General features: G+C 43.7%; 1 protein-coding gene across 3 annotated transcripts; it reads right to left on the bottom strand.

Annotated features, from left to right (window-relative positions):
• Positions 1-2758: 2758 nt before the first annotated feature.
• Positions 2759-25800, bottom strand: TMEM272 (transmembrane protein 272). 3 transcript variants are annotated; one of them, XM_025894991.1, is made up of 5 exons: positions 25574-25800; positions 21877-21956; positions 14439-14498; positions 8293-8375; positions 2759-3737 (listed from the first exon to the last, which is right to left on the bottom strand). In XM_025894991.1, the coding sequence occupies exons 2-5, from the start codon at positions 21932-21934 to the stop codon at positions 3375-3377; spliced, it is 564 nt and encodes a 187-aa protein (XP_025750776.1). In that variant the 5' UTR covers positions 21935-21956; positions 25574-25800; the 3' UTR covers positions 2759-3374. The 3 variants fall into 3 exon arrangements, with proteins under 3 accessions (XP_025750776.1, XP_025750777.1, XP_025750778.1); XM_025894992.1 differs by lacking the exons at positions 8293-8375; positions 14439-14498; XM_025894993.1 differs by lacking the exons at positions 8293-8375; positions 25574-25800 and having other exon boundaries at positions 21877-21913.
• Between the last annotated feature and the right edge of the window lie 102 nt (positions 25801-25902).

Consider the following 25902-nt stretch of genomic DNA (forward strand, 5'->3'; position numbering starts at 1 on the left):
AGATGATTTAACTGAAACAGTTACAGCTGGTTTGAGTTCATAATAAGTAGCTTAAGGATATATTTTGTTCAATTTTCCTAAGAAATTTATATTACTGTGAAAAAAAAGAATGTTTTCAGTTTGTCATTTTAGTCTAGTGGCAAAATACTAAATATTTTAAGGTGTAGACTGTATTTTCAGCCACTTGACCTTTGGGCTGTAATGACTTAATTCCTCCACACCTGCCTACTTCTCCAGGGACTGAGCATATGTCTGTAACACCACCAGTTTGTAGCAATTTAAAAAGCTGGTGCTTGCAAGTTAAGGTGCTGTGGCCCATGCACATGTTCCTGGCTTAACCCCAAAGTGAGATCAAGTGCCTCCAGCTAAACTAATAGGTTTAGGTTGCCATTGTGGCGACTCCAGAGAAACTATGCTGCCAATAGTATGTCAGGAGTGCTAACTTAGTAAGTCACTGTAACTCAGTTGTGTGTAATCACATGCCCAAAACCAGGTGTCCCTGCTCCACATCTGCACGATTGTATAACTTCAAAGTATTTCACAAATACTTTTTGCCTCCTCTATAATTTTGCATTTGTACTGACCAGGTACTGAACACTAGCACTGGGATTTGGCAGCACTTTTCCTAGATGTCAATGGATGCACTGGGTTCTCTTATCTATAGAATTAATTCTCCATGTCAGACTGTAGAGAATCAGTCAGTCTTAGCCTCCCATGAATTAAGCATAGGCCTCAGCCTTACGATTGTGTGGCTGAAGTTTGGTAAATCATTGCACATGTGCTGAGCTGCTGTAACTATGCTCACACAGGCACACAGCAAACACAAGAGAATGTGACTTAGCTTATGTCTTCTTCTCCGAGCTAAACTAAAATGATCTCATATTTGCTCAACTAGGAGCACATCATCATTTTCTGTGGGATCACTGGATAAACAGTGTCACAGGAATCAATTCAGACTTAAATCAAGAGTATTAGCTTTTAAATCCTTGTGATTAAGAATAATTCTAGCAGCATTTTGCAAGAACGAGGAAGTATGTACTGGAGTCCTGTGGGTGGAGTTACTTTCTTTTTAAATTTCTTTTGCATTATCAACTGAGTATATTTTCTAGTTTTATGCCTGTTCCAAGCTTCTGGATAAAATTTATGTGTAATGATGAACAGCTGCTTTGCTGTGTTTGAGAGATGGATGGAGTTATGCCTGCTGATAGGCAATCTCTTAATCACTTTGGTATCTTAATGAATGAAAGATGCTCTCTGCTAAAGGTAAAATCCCTTAGATCAGTTCAGAACTGAAGACTGAAATCCAGGAGCTCAGTGCTGAGCCAGTGAAGTTTTTGGGGTGGAAAAGAGTTCTAGCATTTCACCACTGGCAGTAGTTATGTTTTAGAAAAGTAAGGTACCACTAGAGAAGCAGTGGAGAACATGTAGTAGAGCAGCTCTTTGCGAAACAGAGCCAGTGATTTCTCCCAGATCCAATTTGAGGCTCACAAATAAAAGGAAAGTTTTCCATTGCTCATATCTCCCTACATACAACTGTGCATGGCCTAAGTCAGACAGCAGTGTTAGTAATTCCTGTTCCATTCGTTTCAGAACAGGGGCAGCCTGACTGTGACTTCTCCTGAGGGGGAAGCAGAGCAGGGGAATGCTACACTGATGCTACCCTCGTGTCAGATTGTTTCACCCTTTATTCTACCTTATTTCTAAGATTAGTTTTCTGAAAATAAACATTTCTTAAAGCCAGGACCTGAATTAAAATCCTTAGGGACCAAATGCAGCCCTAGTTACCTATACAACAGCCCGTGAGATAAATGTTCATGGTTGAAGACAGGTGGTTCCCACTGTGTTCAATCTCAGTCCCAGGAAGGATGGTTGAGCAGACCCTATTCATTTGTGGCATATTGTTGAGCTCTTTTACAGATCTCACCCTTCCACAGGCATTGTATTACCCTTTTAGGTTTCTCTAAATCATAGGCTTCAGCTATGTTTTAACAGAAAAAATACACAAAACACACATCCACTTCCTGTGCCTGGGGCCACCCTTGTGCTCATCTAGAGGGGAGCCATTCCATTTTGACCATATTAACAGAAATCCATAAAAGCGAAAGCAGAAAGAGCACTTTTACACTGCATTCATCAACACATGAAAAAAACAGTCTACCAGAACCAGTTCTGGGCTTGTTCCACTGCGTCCACAGACACAAAGCAGTTGTGTCTGTGCATGCTGGTGCTTTTAAAGCTGATGCTGCTGTTGACTCAAAAGCTGCTTGCGTTACATCTGCCCACTGAAGTATAGATTTCCACATGTACAGCACCAAGGTGAACAAATCAAATGTATGCTCCTGCCACAACCAGAGAAATGCTGTAGTGAACACATCCACCTGAAATTCTCACATCCCTGCCAATGTCTTACTTTTTTTTTTTATATTTAAAATACCAATATAACATCATGAGTTTTTCTATGGACTTGATCACAATGGTGTGACAGTCATCTTTGTGTTAGTGTGGTACTGACAAATTACTGCTATAGAAAAAGTAGGAGGAAGAGTCTCCCCAGATTGGGAAATGCTGAGCCCTGGTTGAAGCACCAATCAGTAGAAGCAGACATTCAGTAGCTCAGTACCATATTCTACCAAAGACTTGCAAAGCAGCCTTGGCTCAGTTTGGATGTATTGGATGTATATAGATATATTCATACTGCCTGTTTTAGCCACAAGTTAGATATAGATGCTTTCTAGGCCAAGTTTAGAAGAGACCTGAGGGCCATATTCAGGCTGCCTTTTATACATGTGTGTACTGCTATCATGCCTACTTCCTGGCTGATCTGACTGTGGCCTGAATTGCTCTCTAGCAAGCATCTAACTTACTGTCAAAGTCCATGAACCATGCAAAGTGGCCTGAATACAGCCCTTTGTCTCCTTGTCTCACTCCCTCATCTGTATGTAATGCAGGGACAGAACAAATCTCAGCAAGGTTATGGAGATGCTCAGATTTCAATGAAGAGGACAATATGGCTACTTTTACAGGCAGAAATGTACTATGCTGTACTGTGCCGTATATACAACATAGGGAGACCTGGTTTTAGAGGAGTTCGCCATCTGCAGGAGCTTGCTCCAGATAGAACATCCAAGAGTTAAAAAAGGGATGTAAAAGTTAGCAAGAGTGCACCCTGGCATCTGTAGCAACAATTTTACATAGACTATACTGTATTCCAGCATAGCTATTTCCAGATGGCACTATATTTTACATTTTCCTCTTGCAGTTGACTGCTATCATACATACATATAGTACAACAAAGATGTACATAAGGGTGTATTATTGCCTATTCTTTGTTGTACACTCTTGCCCAAACATCTAGGGCTTTATTTATGTGACATTTAGTCTTCCTCAGAAGAGAATCTTTGCCTGGAAAAACAATATATGCAGCAGCTACAAAAGATAAGGAGAAACAGAACAGTATGGCTAATAATGAGAACACCGACAGCAAAAATGTACAGGGTTTTGTCACAGTAATCCTGAGGCTGATGAAAAGGCGGGATGAAATTTGGCAGGTACACAGAAAAAACCCAGAAGTTCCCAAGAATGAACCAGAGAAAGAGGAAAAGGCTGAGGGTTAGATGGATGTAGTACTTGTGAGCATTCTGCCTCCAGGGATATTCGTCGTCATCATCATCATCAATCACAACAGACTTGGAAAGCAGCTGCCTCATCCTGGTTGAGTCATACAGCAGGAGAGTCACCTGGAGGCATTGGGGGAGAAAAGGGAATAGGTAAATTGGCTGTAGAAAGTCTGAATGCCTTCTGGCCACTGCCAGTCTTTGGGCCAAATAAAATTCGGTGGGGGAAAATCATGTAAGAGAAAGCTAAGGAGCCACAAATGAGGCAGATCCTGCTGGACAATAATGCATTTTTTCCCTACAGTTTATTCACCAGTGAGATTTAGGTGAGACATTGGAAAAAACTTGCCACTGGTAAGGATGGAAAGGCATATGAGAACAGATTGTGTAGGGAGATGGCAGCAGCTCCCACGCTGGAGACTTTTGAGAACAGATTAGAGTAACTGCTAAATGACTTAAGTGGTGTAGTTCCTGCCTTGTAGTGGGTGGATTTGTCTCTCCCAACTCTGTTTTCCATGTCTACATAGGTAATTTATGAAGCATCTAGACTGTGACCTAAACCTCAAATAAATTGCTTCAGATACTGTTGTCAAGTTTTCTTCAATTAAATGTCATTTTCTCAGATTGCTCCATTTCTGCTTTCAGTCAAAACTAACAGAGAAATAGGTGGAATACCACAATGCCGTGTGGTTAGGAAGGTCTGGTATACAGAGAAATGCAGCAGGACTCATCAGTGATGCTTAAATTTCTAGTTTAGTCTTGGTAATACGAAGAACATAGGTAGATTGCAGTGTAGAGAAGCTTTCATATTTCTGTCCCCTCAACGACCTTCTTAATTTCCGTAGATTTATAGGAGACGTATATACAGAGCCCAACAAGGATTTTGGCCAAATCTTGTGAAACTTGTGTTATTTCCTATACCTGACATGCTTGGCCCAGTCCTCAAGGTACTAGCTCTTCTAATTGCAACTCCCTTTTTTAGGTACTCAGGTTCCTGTGCAAGTCTCCTTGCAGTGAGCTGTGTCTTTGGGAAAGGGACTCCAAGAAACTAGCTGAGCAGGAAGCTGCCTTGGCCAACCGAGAACGAAATTTAGAGGTAAAGGTAAAAGATGTGGTTATGGGAGAAATGTACTGTCCAAACAGGGGTTCTCAGCCATGCTCTCTTTTACAGAATTGTGATCTGTGCTCATTTTTCTGATTGAAAGAGAAAAGCATCCCTCATTTTACACTCTCCCTTCTCCAGAACACTGGCCAAGAGAAACCTGTTTGGGTATATGTTCTGTCTGGTTCAGATTTTAGTCCGTGTGCCCCATTTTCAAGAGGCAAGGCTTAGCAAGAGAATCCAGGACATCCTGGGAAGAGTTTTCTCTTACTCTTCCCTGTAAAACTGTGTGATTATTTATAAATGATTAAATATTTGTCACAAACCCGACTGTTTTTCTAGCCCGGATGTTGCTACCATGTGAGAAACACAGATTAAAGTCCCCGCACCAAGACAGGCAAAAAAAAAAGGTGTTTCCACTGGTTGTTTCACTTCCAGCTGAGCCCTCAAACTGATAGACTTGTTCAAACCAGCAGAGCATCTTCCTCTCAGGTGAACATTTAGCTCATGACACACAGGAGGGATAAACCTATTTGGCCAGTAGGTCTGCAGTTTCTGCATGGGGGGACCTGTAGGTCAACCTGAAGCCCCATGCAGCTCATTAGCTGTGAGATGAGCTCAGCACATAGATAGCTGCCTGTACTCAAGTTTCACCAAACTCAGCAATGGGAATGGGATTAAATGGCAGATGAGTATTCACTTTGAGGAAGTCAGAGAAACATCCCATGTAGATTTATGGATCTCAACTGCATCTAACCAGTTCACGGAAAGCACATTTAATTCTTATGGATATTGCCTTGCTAAGCTGTGATTGAAGCAATTTCTGTCAGTTGCTCACGTTGCTACTAACTGCTGAATATACACTTATGGAGCAGCATGACCTGAATTCAACAGGCCTCTCTGGATGCCGTAGAACGGTTCAGTTGCCTCAGTGAGCAGTTGTAGGTTGCCATTGCCTTTTGAAAGATTGGAGGTGGTAAAGAAATAGATGAGGAGCCTGTAAAACTGCACAGATCTGGGCCAGAATGACTTGCCATTAAATGATGTCCAACACAGGACAGCATTCATTCAGACTTCATCCTACACCCATTCTCTGACCTTTTAACCTCCAGAGGTCAAGCGAATGCATTGCTCAGCAAACTCGGTGCAGTCCAATGGACATAACAGAGGGCAGGGTTGAGATGGTAATTCGGCTACAGACCAAGCACTATGAGATGACACTTGAGTTAGGCCAATCAAGTTCTGACCAAATTTATTGCCAGAATGCAAAATAAGAAGTCCTGTTTTCAACTGAAGCAAAATTCAAGCCATTATTTGAAGTCATAATTGTGAGAAATTAATATGACGGTTTTATTACAAGCGGGGATTTCCGTGGTTACCTCATGTTGAGATACCTGGAGGTCATTTTGTTTGGAGAGATTGAAGAACCATTTTGTGATCAGGAGCCTGGTGGGTTGTGTGTTGTTCTGGTCACTGTTACTGACTGCTTTGTTTGCTGTTCTTATTGTTCTGGTTGTACTGATCACTGTTACTTACTGCTGCTTACTGCTTTCCTTACTGTTCATATTGTTCTGGCCACTGCTTTGCTTGCTGTTCTTGTTGTTCTGATCACTCTCAGGCGAATCGGAAAGCATGTAAGGCGGTAAGACCAATTTGGGCTTGCTGCTAAGGGACCATGCGGCTGGGGGCAGGGAAACAACCTGATAGGGGGATGAGGACAACCAGTGGACTGCACCAGAAAGCAAAGACTGCCTTTTAAGGAAGAAGAGAGCGAGGCCTGGAGTGGGAGGTGTGAGGGAGTGGTTATGTAAATCAAGAGACCTTAAAAAGGCTTGTCCCCTCTCAGTCAGGTGTGCTGGAATGAGGCCACGAGTTTGGTGCACCCAGCGCACTGTTAATAAAGTTCTTTGTTTCACTTTATTTGACCGTCTCCAAAATTTTAGAGATATTTCTCACATAATGAATACTAACTGACCCATTTACCACCTTACTTGGAGTGAGAAAAGCTGTCTTTAAACAAGAAATAGCTAAGAAATAGTCAACGTTTTTTGTGGAGACTTCAATCCATTAGCATCAAAATTTCCTTTAAGTTCTGCTGTAATCTTTTCTAAACCATTATTAAATGAACCTTGATTATATAGATAGGTCCACTGGTGTGATCGAATGACTAAGCATTTGTAAGTAGAAGTCACTTGTTACATTCCTTGTAACAAGATCAAGCACTTCCTTTGTTTCTCCGTTTACTTATTTACTGACCAAAGGTCCTTGTGGGGATGATTAATATCCCAGGGAGGTACTGTGGTTTGGTAACCACAGTGAAAGAGTGTACGGAATGCAGAGACCTGCAGAGGAATATTCTTTCCCCATTCTTTCAATCCTGACATAGAAAAGAGGCTAGAAATGTTATCAAAGGGGAACGTAGATAGCTCTTGTCTGCATTGTCTGCTGGCTGCAAGATGCAGTGCTGTCAAGTCAAAGACTAGTACATTCCCTTACAAGGGACAGGCTGTGTGTACTGAAACATTAGGCCACAACTCATGAGGTCTACCCTGTCTGCTCTGCTGGTGACAGGCTCCTGGGAATGTTGGCTGGGTGCCAGGTTGCTGCTGCCCTGGTCAGCTCTGCAGAACAGCCAATGCTACCAGTACAGATGGTCCTCCAGCAGCGCCGCTTGCTGCTCTTAGCCCTTCGTGCCCCAGCGTTGCGGTTTCAAAGCTTCTCTTTCAGCTCTGCTCCTCTTCCTTCCTTTTGTATGAACATCAATGGGATAGCAAAAACCAGTTGAGCAGCCTTAAAGAAGCTCTGCAGCTCGCTGTGACGAGGCTCTTCATGCTTCCTAGCAGCCAGTAAACACCGTCTGCAAAGTGCCTGTCAGAACAGGGTGATCCTTCACCCTAGAGTCAATGCAGAGTTATAGCTTTATAGGGACCAGGGTGTAACATGGATATGAGGGTGTCTCTACTGGTCAAGCAGCTAGGCTCTGGCTCAGCAAAGATATGAGTGAGCACGGTCCACTAGAAGACAGGTAACTGTGGTTAGAAATTGCTGCTCCTAGATTGATAAGCCCTGCTGTGATGTAGGGATATGTTTACTCTGCTGCATAGTCATTACTTCTGGCCAGGTCAGAGTGGGAGTAAATTGAACTTGTGAAGGATTATGTACAAATACTTGTAGCTTTATAGTATTCCCAAAGCTAGGAGAGTAACTTAACTTTTTGTCCAGTCTGTGTGTGAAAATGAAGGCGAAAGGTCTGGCATACTTGGAGGACTGCTTGTGGAAAAAGGACTCCATTTACCACAGGCATCCATGGTTAAGTAGTAATTTCCCTCAGTAGGGATGATAGCACAGATACTGTGATGTAGGAGAAAGTCACACCGCAATGTGTGGGACAATGCTGAACTCATTAGCATCTCACTTGATTGAGGGGTGCTTTGGGTGCTGGAAAAAGCACATTCAATCTCGATAGCTCTCTTCAGTACTGCATGCATGTGGCTGTCTGGAGCCATCATTATGTCTTAACTAGCAAGTCAAAGTCTAGTCACACAAAATACTTTTCGCACAAAGAAGGCACATTACCTTTAAGCTGCCAATCACGCCACCCACCAACAGATATAATGGAATTAGTGGCTGAACTGGGCAATCTTCCAAAAACTTCATTCCTGAACAGCAAAAATGAATGTTTGTTATCTCAAGTGATCAAATAGCGCAACAAGCTGTACAGTACAAACTATAGATGCTGTTAGTGAAGCATAGAGCTTACACCCAGACTCGTATCCAGCATCTGTTGAAATGGGATCTGAATTAAAGGGGGTTTGCATCTCCTACTACAGGAGTGAGGGCCATGAACAAGCAAAAGGCAGTAGAAGGAGGAAAGAGAGCAAAGGTAACAACAGCATTACTGTTGTTCTGGCATTACTGACTGGAGCCACGTATCGAGGTCATTTAGCCTCTGCTCTTTGTTAAATGAACCATTGACTAAGCTGGACAGGAAATTTTCATCAGCAGTAGAAAATTCACTGAAAATGAAAACTATGAATATAAGGAATTCTGATAAGCTTCTCCCAGGATTTTCCTGCTCATTAGCTCACGGGAGTGTGGCATGTTCCTGAGTGAGATGCCTCAGAGCTTGGGAGCCAGTGCCTGTGGGAGCACCTGGAACCATTTTAGCTTCCCAGGCAGCTGATAGGCAACTGCAGAAGCTCAAGTTTTTAGGCTGTTTGGGTTGCTGGAGGATAAAAGCACTGGTTGTTATGGAGGTGGGGATCCTGGCAACCCTCAGATCTGCTGCTAGAAAGAGAAAGCTGGATAAGTTTTAGAGGAGGGAGTGTATGGCTGCGTAAGGATGTTGCTGGCAGTAGAGACTGAAGCTTGTGATACAGGTCTGTGGCAGTGAAACTCATCTATCCAAATATAGATGTCTGCAATGCGGGCATCCATGTGTGAACTAGTTTCCTAGACTCTGTAGTCAATAGGGAGAAATAGATACTTGTAAAATTCAATTCATTTATCCTGAGATAGGCATTTGAAATGGGTCAGGTGAGCTGGGCCCTGAAAGAGTCTGTGTCTCTCCATGGCTACACAAGGAATCTTGACAGCCAGCTGTAGGTATCTAAAGTTAGCTGGGATGAATCCCCCTGGCCAAGCCTCTTACCTGGTGGCATCCTTAGAAATTTTAAACTGTTCATTACACTGTAATTTTACTGTTATTGTTCCCATGTTTCGGGGCTTTGACTGATCAGGTGCAGAGAGCAGGAAGGATTTTCTGTTTTCTTCTTGCTGTATAAGTAATTTTCAAGGAGATATTTTGACTTTCCTCTGAATAATTGGGGTTATCTCAATGCAGGATACTGAAAGCAATGTGCTGGTCTTAGTGCAAAACATGTCTCATGCAGGATGTCTTGTCTGCATTTTCAAAACCACACTGAAGAGGAGAAATCAGGAAAGAAGTACCAGGGTGTTTTGGTTTTGTTTGTTTGTTCGTTTGTGGGAGGGTTTTGCCCCTTTCTACAGCTGTAATCCTCTTCAGTTTGTGAATTTGCCTACCAAATCCACTGGTATTGCTGGTCCAGAACATTGCTGATGTCCTGAATCTCTCCTGTGTTCTTTGCATAGCATAATACAAGCGTTCTGGATTGTGGTTGCTTGCTGTAAATCTATATTAGTCATAGGACACAGTGTTTTGTGATCTGCTGTGTGTGAGGGCTGTGGAGTCCAGTGAACTCTTCTGTACTAAGCATTTGTTAGCAGTCTTCTCATAATTGAAAATGGCTGGACTTAGATGGATTTGGACTCTTTCCCTTTTTGTCCCTACTGCAAGGCTGTAATTTTTTGTCCATTTTGCCACTATGTACTGCTAAGACCTGCTCAGACTCCCAGCTTTACAGAGGTGGGCAGCAGGGAAATTGTCACAAATATATCATTTTCAGAAAGCTGCTGTCAGAGTCCTTGGACCTGTAATAGCCTGCCACAAAAGCAGCTGGCCAGGGATAACTGGGAATATATTTCGGTTTAAGAACCTAGGCAATTTCTGTTTCTAGTGTGTTACTGAGATTTTGATTGGAGGCAAAAAAAAAAAAATCAAGAAAAAAAGCCTTTTTTTTTTTTTTGTCCTCATAGTTCTATGATTTTCTTTCCCAGACAAATCTATTATGGAGTCTTTTCATATATGTAACATGATGGCAGTCAGTCTTGGGAAGGATTTGAATGACAGGCAGTGGTACACTGTAGGTTTTGGGAGAATACTGCAGACAGATATGACAGCAAAAGAGTAGGTCAAAGTGAGTAATACAGTAGTAACTTTAAAAATACACCCCAAAGTGTGAAGAGGAAATATGGACCTACAGTTGATAAATGGGCACTGGTATTTGTTGCAGTGAAATCAGTGAGTGTGCCATTCAGTTCTCACCCAGCATGTGCTTGATTTATCTGGAAACACTGAAACTAGTAGGAAAGCAGCTTCTTTCCCAGGAGCATCACAGAACAACACTTCAGCGGGATCCAGGACACAAAGTTCAGCAAGTGGAAAGAGCACTTGTGAGCAAACAGGATATGAGCTCTTTAAGGACACTATTTTGGGCAGTGTTGCAGTGTGGCCCACAATGGATCACTACTAACCAAGTGTACCTGTGACTCACGATTATCCATGAGATGAGGGGTCAGGATGAATGAAAGTCAATGCAGCACTGGCCCCATTTTACCTGCTTTGCTCTTCTCAGCTGAAAATGGCTGAAGTGCACCCCACGGTAAAGGAGGGCTTCTGTATAGCAAGGCTAATCTGGTGTTTGGTGCCTGCTCCCCACCTTTTCTTGCAATAGGAGGCAGAGGACACAACATGCCAGGCCATTTTCAGTTGTTTCTGGTGGGTGACTGCAGCTGTCATCATTTAGCACAGTGCTCAGTCAAGCCTTGACTGTGAGTTTTACACTGGGATGCTGGTGCTGCATGGGTTTTATCTAAGGAATTGCTTTTGGGTACTGTTATATCAGAAAGCATATCAGCAAATCAGAAGAAACAGAAATGGTGAGTGGCTGAAGGACTGAAACGCAAGGAGAGATTGTGTTAACAACTGCTAAAGCACAAGACTGGTTCCCACATGAAGGGACAGAGTATGAGAATAGGCTTCAGACAACTACTGGGAGCATTTGCGAGTTGAGGAATTATTTGGTGTAGATATGAGTGTGAGGAGTATTAATAGGTTAAAATTGTACAGGGGGAAATTTAGACTGCTTATTGAGAAAATGATGTCATCAGCTTTCAAATGTGATTTAGCTTCCGTTGGGGAATACTGTGTATAAGGGTATTCCGGACAACATACTAGAATGTATTATTGGGAGCAATACTTTACTGTCCCAGAAACTAAAAAAACCAACCAAACAAAAAAACCCCCAAACTCTCTGTATTTTTGGAGTGTTTAGTGAAAAAAAGGAATCATCTCTGACAGTAAGAGAGTTAGAAAGCTACTAAACAATACGTGGCTTAAATGATGTCACAAGTCTGGAAAATTTGCTGAGTTCCTTTATATGTACTTGAATTATACTGTGATTTACAGTATTATCAAATTTTAAGAGTGTATAATATTAGTGTGTAATTATTACCAGAGCTGCCAGTCATTACTCTCTGAGTTTTAGCAAACTCTCTGAGTTTTCCTCTGCAGAAAGCAGGACCCAAAATGAGTGGATGCACATCAGCAAGTTACTCTCTGAGATCATGGTAACAGAATATTATCAGAAAATCAGATTAATTTTGCCTAAATAATAAATATCTGCATTTTCCTTGATATTTCATTTTCCTAAAAATACTTTGCAGATATGTAGCTGCAGGAAACCAATATCCTCTGACAACACTATTACAGTGACATTATCTCTTAATTTCAGTAAGTTGTGAAAAAGAAAAAGGCTCTCTATCTGATTCAGGAGATACCCAGAGCTCCAGGCTAATATCTTACCATACACTTTCCACATGTCACTGATCTTAAAGATATTATGAAATATTCCTGAGAAATTATATTTATAAGTGGTCAGATTCCAGCCCTGAATTCATTTCCAGAAGTCTGGATGTCAATATGCATGGAAGTTGTGCCACATTTTGAATTATACCTTCCCACCCCTATTTCACAGCTCAGACATATTCAGCCTGGGGAAAAGCTAAAGCTAAAATCCTCTTAAGGGATAAATAGCAATCTTAAGTCATGCATAAGTATAAGAGCCAAAGTGTTGAGATGTAACAGTTCTGTCCATTTCCCTACTTCCTAATTGCTCCTTAATCCCTCATTAGAACTCCCTAATTCCTAATTAGGACATCCTAATCAGAATCCCATCATAGTTATCACTGATACCTGGAAGGCCCCAGATAAAGGGAACAACACTAACCTTAAGCTGAACACTTTTTGTGGGTTTGGCCAACTATACATACCAACAGTTAAGATCTCCTGACTGCCTTAGAAGTCACCTTGTCTCTATGCAGACATCTAAAAGGGTGTGGGACTCTCACTGTCAGGAGCACCCATTTCTTTTAGCGGCCTGCAAGGACAGCACATGGCACTCAGCTTGGTTACAGATGCATACAGTCCAAATCTAGGTGGAATGCATCTTGCCCACAGCATCTGCATGTAGAGTTTACTTGCACCATCTTTCATGAATAATGAGGCAGAAGGTGAACAACTTCTCAAGGACACCCATCTGGAAGGATTGTAAGTGCTCTTGAGGACGGAACTTAGAATTCGAAGTGATCTGGACACACTGGAAAAAGACATTCAAAATCTACACAATGACAGTCCACAAAGCTGAACACTTCTTACAGGACAGAAAACTTCAATGTAAATAAAAAATGAGAAATGTCTGATAGAGAACAGCACTGCCAAAAACCATCTGGGCTTACAATGCACCATAAACTAAATTGGCACCAATGAGTTGGTGCAGGGAGAGCATCTTTCATTTTGAGGTGTGTTTACAGAAATCCTGCATGCTAAACAGAGGAGCTAATTATTCTGCACTGCTCATTTCTCAGGTCTCAGCTGGAGTCCTGTGTTCCATCTTTCTTTTTTTTTAATGGAAAAAAATAGTTACATTGGCCAGAGGCCAAAGAAAGGAGGCAAAAATAAAAATAAAAAAAAACAACAAAACAAACACAAAAAACCCCAAATAAAAAACCTGTAGAAACAGTGACCTGTGAGGTCAGGATGAAAGAAATAGGGTTTTGAGATCTCTGGGGGGAAAAAAAGAGAAGAAGGAGAAGGGTTATAATAGCAGCCTTCAAACAGTTCAAAGGGTCTCTTGAGTAGGACAGTAACCAATCTGTCTTTGTGACTGCAGCGGGTAGGGCAGGCTGTAATCTGTTTAATTTGCCATAGGGAAGATTTAGGTTGGATAAAGGGGAAAATATTTTGTCTGTGAGAGCAATAATATGTTGAAATAGGCTCCTTGGGAAGCTGTGGAATTTCCTTGAGCAAGGGCAAGTCAAACATCTGTCAGGGATGCCGTGAGCATGTGAGCCTTCTGAAAGTGGAAGTGGACTGGTGTCTCTAGTGATATTTCTCCAGTGGGGCTTGCAATCCATTGTAGAGGATGTGAAAGGCCCAAAAAGAGTAATGAAGTGTAAGAAAATACTCTATCAACAAAACATAAATATCTATGTTAATGGTAAGGAAAAGGTAATGCTTAAGAAAGGAAGGGCCTTATGCAGTTTAAAAGTATATAAAATTCTGCAGCTTAAAGGATTTTCCTTTCTTAAATATTTGATCTTGAAATGCTACTCACAAATCCAGCCTTTGAGGGGTTATACAGAGACAGATCAGCCAAAAACCAGGTCTGACTTTCAAAAAGGTTCAGAAATAGGAGCCTAGAGCACCTCTTTTTCCCTTTCAGCATTACGCTTTAAGATTTTTACAAGGCAGTTAATACAGAGGGATCCTGATTAATGAAATCTTCTCATGTGTCAGATTCTGAACTTTCTCCCACAGACAGAACCTGCTTTGAGGTAAGACACACTGGAGGGCTATTTAAGATAAACAGGCTCAGAATTCAAGTACTGCTTCCTCCCCGACATGCAGTGTAGGCTGGGATTCTGTCTGAAGCTAAAGTACCAACACACAGGTTTAACAGTTGGAAACTCTAGGTTTTCCAACTCCTTTCTTCCACCAGATGGGTTAACCTGCCATACAGTGCCAGGAAGTTTCTGTTTTCAAATAGTGTAGTTCCTACTTTCAAATTTAGTAGTCAACTTACCTACAACAGTCATGGACAGAGGTAAGGCAAGGAAAGCAAGGAGCCCAAATATAAAGAATGCTGTGAATGAGAAAAGAAAGACAGTGTTATTTGAGCTGGTTCAAGTTTAGAGGCCAGCATTTCCATCCAGTTCTTTATAAATACTCTTTATCCATACAGTTGTGTAGCAAGAAATGCAGTGCACTTGATGGGGTGAGATTATTGTCTCTGTGGTGCAGCATTTGAGATGATGGGACCAGGACATGGTTTGTCACTCTCAGAGTGCAGTGAGAGATGCAAACTGCTTTTGCAGCTATTACTCGTAGCTGTCTTATTGCAAGGGCAAGGACTTGGGCACTGATGCCTTCGCTTGCATCTGCTTCAGAGGCACTGCCAGGTGATTGTGCAGTAATAAGTAACTTTGCATCAGCTAATCCATGGCAATTGATGAGCTGTATCTGTTCGCTAAGTAAATATCAGCTTTAATACCATTCCACTCAGTTTTCGCTAATAGCTAAATAAACTGTCTTTATTGCAGATGTGAATAGTTTCTGGCTGGTCTAACTCCCTGACCCAGCTTGGCTCATGAACACGAAGGCAGCAGCTCCGCTGCAAGGAGTGGGACTTGTCATTGGGATAGATCAGCTTAAGCTGTGTGGAAAGATGCTCCTAAGGGTGCACATAGACCATTCCTGCAGATGAATGATCTGAGGTGCTTAATTACTCCCCAGAGAGCTGCTGGTGTATCTGAGCCCTGATATTTTCCCAGCACAGCCTGATGCTGCAGAGGAACAATGCTCACCTTTGCAGAAAGTGAGAGACAATAGCATCAGGAACAGTATGAGCACTTGCACACAGCCTGTCTTACAAGAGTTGTCACCTCTGTGCCTAATCATGAACACTTGGCAATATTAAAGTGAAATGCTGCCCTGCAAAATGAGAGTAAAACATAATGAGGATATTCTGTGGCAAGTGTCCCTGCAGAGCGCTTTTACAAATGGCTCAGTCTGCAAGTGGATGCCTAAGGACGCAGAAGGGCAGCTGGGCATGGATTGCAGAGGGGTTGAGAAGAGCATGTACAAGAAAAGGAGTAGGATGTCTCCTCAGAGGCTTGTGGAAAAAAGTCTTGAAGCAAGCATTCAGGGTTGGTTTGGGACTAGCCCTTCCCCGGGCAAACTGTTATGCGCTTCCCCATGCCAGAGAACTGCAGCCTCTGCAAGGCGAATGGCATCTTCCTCACTGTGCAGGAGTGGGGACACTGCCAGCACCCTGCAGACAGTGCCACTCTTGGAAACTGCAGCACTGCCAAAACATCACCCTCAGGCTGCCTTAGAGAAAAAGGGAAGCATCATAGCCTCCATTTTACAGAAGGAGAAACTGAGACAGAGGACATAAGAGCAGTATCAAAATTCAGGGCAGATCCACCAGGCTTTCTGACTCGCAGACACTTTTCATGGGAACAAACCATCCCCCACACACTGCTCATGTTTTCTCTGCAGAGAATGAGGATCTTACACTTCAGTGCTTGAGAGACATCTTTCTCAGAAGCTTGTTATCTCTATGAATTGGTAGAGACTGAAGGTACTTTGAGCTGAAGAAAGCACTGCTGTTCCTTTGTGCAACCCCCTCCTCCTTTCCCTGTCAGCCAGTCTGCCTCTCTCTCTCTCTCTCTCTCACACACACACACACATTTTTGCCCAGACTTTCCTATCTCTTGAATACTGCACAGTACAGAAATTCTTCCTCTGCTTGAATAGTGTCCCACACTTCACTAAGCTCTTTCAACTACTGACAGCCTCTCATTAGAACAACTCAGCCTAGAGCCTCCCTTTTCACCACATGTCAAATTTTGTGCTAGCTCCTTTTGCTGTTGCATTATCTAGACTATTCTTTCATATTCTGAAGCGATGATACTGTAGCTGAGTTGGGCTTCCAACAACACCTGCAAATTGTGCCCACAGCCTGGGCAGCTCATCTGTCTGGCACCCAAAGGAGTGCACTTCAGCTCTGCAGGCATTGCATCGACTGCCTGGCGTTGTCAGAAGTCCCGTCCCTGCAGCGCAGCTCTCGGAGCGACGTCACTCCTCTGCCTGCAGTTTCTTAGCTGCCTCCTGTTTCTGCCCTTGCTGCACGGGCAGGAGCCTGGGAGCAGGAGGCATCACGTAATTTCTCAATTGTGCAGAACGTGGTCTGACTGACCCCCGGGGAGGGACGCTGCTGTAAGCTGTGTAAAAGGCTCAGGGGGGCCATGTATATGTGAGGCTGCGCATCTGGCACACAGGTGTCGGGGTTTGTTTGTGTCTAGCATCTACCCGATAGCTTGGTTTTGGAGGGGAGAAATGGGGGTAGGGACCACTCAGAGCTCAAGAGAAAAAGATAATGGTTCATTAATTCCCGTCCCAAAGGAGTCGCTGGGAATGTATTTACTCATTATCTCCTCATTCAGCTACAGTCTTTTAGGTCTCGAATTGGAGGGGCAGATGCATAGCCTGGGAAGGCTTCCAGATCCATGTTTAACAAAGTGAGACTCTTCAACAATTGCCTACACAACTGGCAGGGCTCCGCAGCCGCTCTCAGTGCCGCTAGCAGCACTAAAGACTGTTTTCCTCTAAACGTGTGGGGTTTTCACAGAAATGCTGCTCAGCTGGGGGACACACTCTCTGCCTGGATTTGTCTGGGCTGTGCTGCCCCGTTCTGGTTCGAAGACAAATTGTTCAAGAAAATGGTACTTGCTGCAGGGTAGCATAGCTCAGCAGAGAGGATGCTGCTGTCTAGGCAGTCCCACATGTGGGGCTTATGATATTTTTATGTCGGTGACATCTCCTCACAGGCTGGTCAGAGAAGCCCCTGGACCCATTTCTGGAAAAAGTAGCAAGAAAGTGCCGGTAGTCTCTTAAAGCACAACAGGGTGTGAGGGAAGTGTTTCCAGGCATGTCTCAGAAGGGTATCTGCTCTGTGAAGCTGGTGTCATGGCCTCAGGCAGGAGGACCCACTGCTGTGTACTACCAGGCAGCTGGGGCTCTGGTGAAGTCCTGCTGTGGAAGCCATTAGTGAGGGAGTCCTAACACACTGGGAAATGGGTGAGGGGAAGAGCTCATGTCTGGGATCACAACAGAGGAAGAGAAGAACAAGTGGCTGTGTATCTTGCACATTCCTTGAAACCTGTGGTCACAAAGTCACAAAGATTAGTGGGTGCAGATTTTGGTTCCTGCCCAGCAGGATTGTCAGCTTATATAAATCTGCTGTTTAGCTGAGGTGCTTCTGCCAGGGTCTTCCCACAGAAGTAAAGGCACTTGAAATTACTGTTAACATTATGGCTGTACTTCATGGTCTCTCTTCTATCTGATGCCTGAGCCTTTGCATCTTCCATAGCCATGCCCCTGCACTGCAGCTCTCCTCCCCGCCCTCTGCTACTCCCTTGTTTTCTGTCCCCTGTTACTATGTGCCTGGCCTCAGGGCACACAGTCGGTTGTCTTCTGTCATGTGGTTTGGATCTGGAGGCATTATTGCATGTGACACCAATTCACCTGTGGGCTCCTCAGGCTTTATTTTGCTGCCATGAGTTTTCCAAGAACTTGGAAGTTTCAGATCAGCTCAAGCTGTCCCTATTTACTTTGAAGAAAGAGAAAAGTTTCTTTTCTTTTTGGGTAAGTATACTCTTCACATGATTTTCAGAAGTAAATTATGAGTGTAAATCTCTATCTACCTACTCTTCTTAGGTAGATGCTAATACAGCTGTAGTGCAAGCTGCTCAGTAGAGTGTGTGGCAAGCTCTCTGATAATAAATACAGCAATAAATGAAGTTACACTACCATCACTTCCAAATGACATTTGTTCTGTAGCCTGTCAGGTTCCCGATAAAAAAGGATTTCTTTTTTTAATGATATGTTACCAGCTTCCAAACAAATTCTGTGGTTACCCTGGGATTTATCTGCATGAGCAAAACTCTGGATGTAAACTCACAGTACACACTTCAGACATGCTGTGGAAACAATGCTCTGAAGGGGGCTGACTCTCAGCAGTCTGGATGTTAGCAAACTCGGGTCAGTTGCCAGGGCCCCTGGCCTGATGATGCCCTGAGGTAGATGCAGATGGTAGTGCACTAGCTTAGCAAGCAGTGTCACAGGGTGCTGTACTGCAGCATGGATGGTGTAACAGGCTGGAGTGCAGATGGGTGGCAAGTATTTTCATCCATGTTTTAGTCCTTCACAGTATCTACAGGCATTGCCTGCAATATTGATAGGGACTTGGAGGAAAGAAAGAATGCAGCATGTTGGGGTGGCAAAGAAAGTCTCGATGGATCTTTCTGGGGAACCAGCTCCAACAAGGTCATATGCTTTACAAAACAGGAATATGTCTGCCTCTGGTTTTGGTAGCTGTGGATACTGGCTGTCTTTCTGTGCTTTTGAGTGACAGGAAAATGTCACTATCTCAGATGGGATATGCAGAAAAGACTTGAGCAAAATAATGTGAAGGAAAATAATTAAATCTTTTCATCTTGGCCAACCAACAGCCAAAAGGGAGAAAATAACATCAGAGTTTGAGTACTCAAAACCAGACCTGTAAGTGATCCAAAGTATAGAGACATGAGATGAACTTGAGCAGAAACAAAGACTGCTTTGTTTATAAGCCTAGATGCCGTAGCAAGGAGATATATTGATGGAGTAGTCTCTTGGGACGAATGGTGGGAATCCCATCCCTGGGGTGATTTAATCACTTGATCAAACTAGATACTCAGCAGCTGGAGGATTCAGTGTAAGGAGCAGCCATTCCCATGAAGGTCTCTAGCCCCAGTGCAAAGCCACCATATGGGGCAGGGGAAGTGTGAAAAACCTGACTTGCAGACCAAAACCAAGCTCAGGGCCCTCTGCTGTTTGCTGTGTCCCATCACTGTTTGCGTAGACAAGGTTGTCTTACTATGAAACGATAAACTTTGTTACCCAGATAATCTGTGGCACCATAACATCACCTAAAATTTATGTTCTAGATTCCAGCATTGACAACAGCAATGCTGCTCCCATCAGAAATGGTGTTGAATAACAAGATGCCCAAAATATGGGAACCTTCAAGAGGGGGAGGATATAGATGTAAATGCAGAGGTAAATGTAGAGGTAGGTGTAGATATACATCTAGATGTAGGTGTGATGCTTTGGGGGTTGGGCAATATTGCAGAGTGTCTTGTCTGAATTTTATATTATGCCTCTAGCTACTAAACTACAGTTATGCCATGGTCTAGGTTCTAGATTTGTCCCCTTCTGATTACTGATTAATTTGTTCCCTTCTGATTAATTTCCAGATGTAGAAGATAAAATAAGATTTTGTCTTTACATATAGAGCCACCAGTTTGCTTTACAGTAGACCTAGGGTAGTGGATTAGCCTTCTTTTTTTTGGACAGTTAATTAAAGACCACCCTAGTTCTAAACTGAAATTGCTACACCAAGAATGAAAAGATGCTCTATAGGTGGGTTTACTCTTCAGAGTTATTTAAATATCAGGTACAAATGCAAAGTTGTGGGGAAACACTCTTTGAAAAATATATGCAGGATGATGAGAAAAAGTGAAATTAAATGTCACTGCACTTTTGTGCAGGTTTTGTATTTTAATGAACAGAAAATCAATTGTGGATGCACTAGCTGATCCATAGCTATAGATGAGCTGATTTCGAACTTAAATGTGATGAAAACCTGAAGATAATTTTCTGGAATGGTATTTATGAGTTGCCATACTCATGGGTAGCTTTTTGGGTACCTAAGAGGGTTCCTCTGGCGTAGAAGAGCATAGGTGAGATCAGGACTAATCACGATCTTTCAAAAAAATAATCAGAAGGATTAATTATTTTCTCTATCATCATTAAAGTCCCAGTGGTAATTTAATACTCACAGGGAATAGTGGCATTTTGCTTGTAATCTCTAGGAACAAAAATCAGAGAAAATACCACTTTTGAGTTTTTAAACTATGATATTCACCAATGGGTCCAGATCCCCCCTGCTTGTCCTTTCTGCTGGGTGCAAGGGATCCCACACCAGCTGGGTCCCAGTTCTGCTCCCAGAGGCTTGTCAGGGTGTAATGAGAGCACCACGTGCTCCACACCCCTTGTTCATCACTCCCCAGTCCTCCTTTCCCATGGGGCAATGATCAGCATGAACAAGTGGACCAGAAAATGTCCTCCCCTACCTGTGCCAGGTTTCTGCAGGGGAGTCTGGTTTGAGCTATCTGTCCACCTGGCCTGATTTTCTCTGCAGGGTTGTAAGGCAGCAAGGAGTTAAGGGCCTTAATCATTAATAAAAGTTCATTCTGAACTTTGAGAGCCTTTCAAACAAAGCAAAAAGCAGGAATGTAGAAAACTCCAAGGTAATACCTAGACTGACAAATGCAGCACTTAGTGTGGGCAAAGTATCAATTATCATGAGTGGTCAAGGGGTTTGCTTCTCATATTTGAGTGGAGTTAGAAATTGCTACTGCCTTGAAGTGAAAGCAAAAGGCACTTGCAACTCAGAGTGAAAAAGAGATGCAGTCAGCAGGAGTAAGCTACTTTAAAACCCTTGAATTTTAACCTCCTGCCAACAACACTTCTTCCCTGGTCCTACAAAAACCCACCCCAGGAGTGCATTTCTCCTGTAACTCTGTAGCTTGCCCGCCCCAGCCCAGGTCAACTTTCTGCTGTGTTTCTTCTCAGAGAGCAAGAACCAGCCTGTTCACCCCAGCCTGGGAGCTGTTGTGTCATTACAGCCCTCTGCATCCTCCACCCTGGGTAGGAAGAACCGGTTGCTTTAAAACCTGAGTGAGCCCAGCCTGTCGTGTGAAAGACCCCTATACAGATAACTGATGCTTACAACCCACAACATGCTTACAGCCCACAATGTGTGGCTGCTTATGGGGGTTACCCATCCCTACAATGGCCATTGTGCCAGGGACCAGACAAGCAGAGGGAAGACGACCCTTTCCCAAATCTCACTGGGTGAAAGGGGGGCTGGCTATTCCTGACCATACTCTGTCCCCAGCCTTGTGTCCCTGTGTCAGCACAGACGCTGGCAGCAGTTTTGCTTTGAGGAATTGCTCCTGGGAGAGTTTGTCCCCAGGCTCTTTACCAGATGATTTTCCCTGCAGATACTTCTGCTGGACTATGTGTAAGGTAACACTTGAAACAGAAGGCGAACACATTATATTGCTTAAGTTTTCTGCTGCAGCCCATATTAAAGTACATGGTGGTGTTTATGTTTGTTTGAAATTTTATGCTGGTCTGCTATACTTCAAATACTGTAGCAGGCAGCTGCTGTTGGGATAGAGTTACTATTGCTCACTCCACCAGCACTCAAAATTGTCTAGGAAAGGAAATAGCTCAGAAAGGAGATTGGAAGATTCAGGTGAAACTTGGTACCATATTAGCTCCTTTATATACATGGCTTAGCAACAGGGCTGATTAAATACAGAAGGTGCTTACTACCAGAACTGCCTTACCATTGCTGGCAATTTTGGATATGCACCGGTGGCAGGCTTTCTCCAGGCCAGCAGTCATCGTGATGAACCTTTCGGGGTGTCTGTGGAGACAGAGAAATTAATATGGTTATGAGAAGTGTCTTTACCTTACTAAGTATCTTGACTCAGAGTACTCACACACCTTGGCAGGCTTTCACTACTCTCAAAAACTCAAAGCATTCACAAATGCAGACAGCAGCCATCAGTGTAGCATACCCAGAGGTAGCTATGCCTTCCAGCAGCTCTGGGCTTGCCTGCTCGTGATGGCAGAGCTCTGGGGTCACAGGGAGACTGGAGGAGAAGTAAGTATTGATGACATCTTCCTGAAAAGTGTGAATGGTTCTGTCTCAACTTTGATTGGAGTTGGGGCAGAAGAAAGTCTATTTAACTGCTATGAGAAAACCCAGTGAAATGGGTACGGTTCACTACATAAACCTCAACAAAAATTAATTAGTGAGCAAAAAATGAATTGAAGAAACAAGGAGGAGAGAGGATGAAAATAGTTTTAAGATCAAGGAAGATTCTGAAGAGGAATACAGAATAAAAACTTCAAACCACATGGAGCCGAGAACAAGATGCCTTTGATAGAAAAGTAGCTGAACTAGAAAGTAGCTCCTTGAAGAGAGGAATTTTTACAAGGTGAGGTGAGTGATGAGCAAGCAGCTAGGCATCTGAGGCTGGTCGTCAGAGAGCACCAGACAGTTAAATAGCATCCAATGTCAATGGGACTGTGGAAGGCTCACACACACATACGCACACATGCGCACACACACACACACACTCTCCAAGCCTCAGCCTCTGGCCAGGATCACCACAAGTCTGCCACCAACAGCAGCTGTGTGATAGAAGAAGGTGTGTGTGGAGGAGGGTGGGAGGGGGAGGCTGCATTTCTGCACATACCTCAAAATAGCCTCTTCAGATTTTCTAATGGTTAAGGACCAATATTTGAAGCTTAGCACCGTTCTATTCTGAGCAGACATGAAACCCACCCTGGGGATTTCTCATGTAATGCTGGGCACAGTTTGGCCCAGAGCCTACTAGAGACCACAGGGCCCCAGGCATGTGTTGAAGATAAAGACAGGCTTGTCTTACCAGCTAATAGGTGGCCATACCCCTCTCCAAAGTCTGTCCAAGCCCTCCTAGTCATGACTCAGCAAAACTGGCTGTCTCCTGGGAGCCTGCTTTCTCCTGCAAGCCCAGATAGCAGCACAGGACTCTCTGCTGCCATGGGGAATGGGATTTGCTCCTTGCACAATGGCATTGCAGTTTGTATTTTCCTGGCAGTAAGAGAGGCAGGTCTGTCTTTACCTGTTGGCAACCAAGCAAGTAGTAGAGGCTGAGGCTTTCACAGATGTCCCACTGGGTCAATAACCCTTAAACATTGCAACCAGCCACCAAAATAGATATATCCATGTTTCTAGTGTGCATTATCTCATCAGGTGTCTCATGAATTTTAGCTCTCCTTCTCCAGCCCTCATCTTCGTACTATGCCACAAGCCTCATTTGATAGGTGTTACTGCTGTAATAAGCCTTGCAAATCCCAGAGGACATCTCAGCCAGTACTGAATGGTGGACTGGAATGGAAATTACATATGAGTGCCTGACCTGTTGAGGCAACATAATTCTCATACTGGCCACCAAACCTTCTTCAGTAGAGCAAATACTGTGCCTTTGGACTGCAACTATTGATGAGTATTTCAAGGAAGGAAATAAGCACTGTTGCATGCTCAGGGAAAGCAGGAAGGAGGAAGGGAAACTGGTAGTTTCCACAATAAAATGACACATTAATTTTAAACTTCAAAATCTTTGGGGCAGATTTTGTTCCTAGAAAGTGCATAAAATGGGCATTTATTTTGAGTATGCCAATGGCTGCCGACAAAGATGTTCTAAATTATGCAGAGATCAGGAATATTAGTCTTTTTATAAATGTTCGTGATTAGAATTACTTTTATTGCAGTAATTCTTACAGAACTCATGTTAACCAAACCAATGGTGTATTAAAAATCAGTTAAATATGAAATTATCTTTACCAGAACTGTGTGTGGCTGGGAATGCTGTATTTCCATAGGCAAAGGCTAAAACGCATGTTTTGTCTTTATTTACTGCTATTTTACACCAGAATGAAAACGACAAACTGACGGAGGATTTGGTATCTGGAAGCATATCACCATCTAGCGATGGAGCCCAGAAGTGACTGTGAATCAGAGCTCTGTGTGTGCAGTTTTAACAGGTGAGATAAAGAAAGCAAGTTCATAATGGCTGCACACAAAACGTGTTCACACAAGGACACAACACATATAACTACCAGGTGATGATTTCAATCCTTCCTCAGACATTGGCTTTGTCTCCTACAGGACTGACAAATCCCTCAGAGAAGTCATTATATGGTGCTGGATGAATAGGTGTTGCCCTCTACACCAGAGCTTTGGTGATTCTGCAGAAGCTGCTCTGCGTGTTATAGACAACTATTTTTCTGCGTGACAGTGCATGGGGGTGCTAAAGTGCAATTCAACATCCAGGCAGCTGCAGAACAGTTTTGTTTCCCAGCTGAAACAGGGAAACCATCACAGAAACTCACAGGAGATTACAGGTGGTACAGTATGAAGACTGGTGGCATGCAAAGGCAGGGGGGTGTCTTGCCCCACTGTGAGTACTCCCAGTTTACTAGTGACTTGGGAAGGTCACAAAACAGAAACCTCAGCTACAACTAGGAAGAATTCAAAGACCAAAGCCAACTTCTAGATCTCCTCCCATCAGTCCTTCCCTGGACTTCCCTAGATTCATTTCCCTAAGCTAAAGGGACCTGCTCTTGTTTTAGAAAGACCAGCAAGTGATGGGGACAAGCTTCTGAGCCCCTTGCAGGATGCTAGAACCTCTCCTTACAGCTGTTTTCCTGGGTAACAGGTTGCAACTGAGCCACAGCAGAGCCACAGCATCCCAATGCCTCCTCCAGGCTTTCCAGTACCTCCTCACTGAGTGCCCTCCCCACTGGTAGTCAGTGGCCAGGTTTGCCCACATGGCACACAGGCTGTGTCCAACACTGGTGCCTCTTGTAACTCACTTCCTTGTCCCTGAGAAGCAGTTGTGATAAATCTCTGTAGCACAGACCCTCCATCCTGTTTCCTTTGTTCGTTCAATTAGTTTTAGCTTTAACTATTTTTCTGATCATTATTGTCATCCTAAGTGTTTAGGTAATACAAGTCAAAAGAAGATGAGCACTTACTGACTGGTGCATGCCTGACCCACAGCAAAGCCAAAAGGCAACTTCATGCTGGTTCCCACCATATGTCAGCCCAAACAAGAACCACCTCCACACTTGTCCTATGGTGTTCAGACTTCTAAAACTGAGCTCTGCCCTCTCCCATCTGCAGCTGCCTCACTCTGTGCTGATGGACACATCAATCAGAATTTCTGGGACTTCCTAAGACCCCGTTTCCTACTCGATGGCTCCTGACTGCCACAGGATCCCTGCTGGGACACAGGAGGTGCATGCGGGCCAGCAAACCCCTCCAGAACAAGGTATCTTCTCTAAGTACTGCTAGAGGTAATGGTTTCTTTTTGTTTGTCTAAAATATTCAGTGCAAAGTCCTTCTCCAGAGCCAGTTTCCTAATGAACCACAAAGCCCCACACTGGCTTTTATGCCAGCACAACATCCACTTCCCAGCAAACCCCTCTTACCTGAGAGTGCCGTGGGTGCCAAATCTGTTCACCTGTGCATGAGGAGACCAGGCAGAGGAACAGCAAAATCCTTCAGTGAAAGCCTGCTGGGGGAGTCCTCTCCAGTGGGACCCCAGAGCTGTGCTTAGCTCCTTGGGACCCTGCCTGTGGAGGCACGGGGGGACTTAATGGCTTTTATTCCTCCTGGCTGTCGCTCTCACAGCTCTCCACAGCAGCACCGTGGGAGCTGTGGGATGCAGGAGTGATTGCTGGCAGAGCCCATCCTCATTAGTTTTCCCACTCCCACAGCTGGCTGGAGCCACAGCCCACCCTGTGCCTTTTCAGGGTGA

The sequence above is a fragment of the Manacus vitellinus genome, unplaced genomic scaffold (genome assembly GCF_001715985.3).
Source record: "Manacus vitellinus isolate BGI_N305 unplaced genomic scaffold, ASM171598v3 scaffold_2_pilon, whole genome shotgun sequence".
In the NCBI taxonomy this organism is placed as follows: Eukaryota; Metazoa; Chordata; class Aves; order Passeriformes; family Pipridae; genus Manacus; species Manacus vitellinus.

What these genes read in the sequence shown, in the direction of transcription:
- TMEM272 (XM_025894991.1), bottom strand. Translation starts at nt 21,934, where the DNA reads ATGACTGCTGGCCTGGAGAAAGCCTGCCACCGGTGCATATCCAAAATT. An exon ending in ATCCAAAATTGCCAGCAATG is followed by an intron (nt 14,499 to 21,876) that starts GTAAGGCAGTTC and finishes TCTCATTCACAG; the next exon opens with CATTCTTTATATTTGGGCTC. An exon ending in TCTGTCCATGACTGTTGTAG is followed by an intron (nt 8,376 to 14,438) that starts GTAAGTTGACTA and finishes TTTGCTGTTCAG; the next exon opens with GAATGAAGTTTTTGGAAGAT.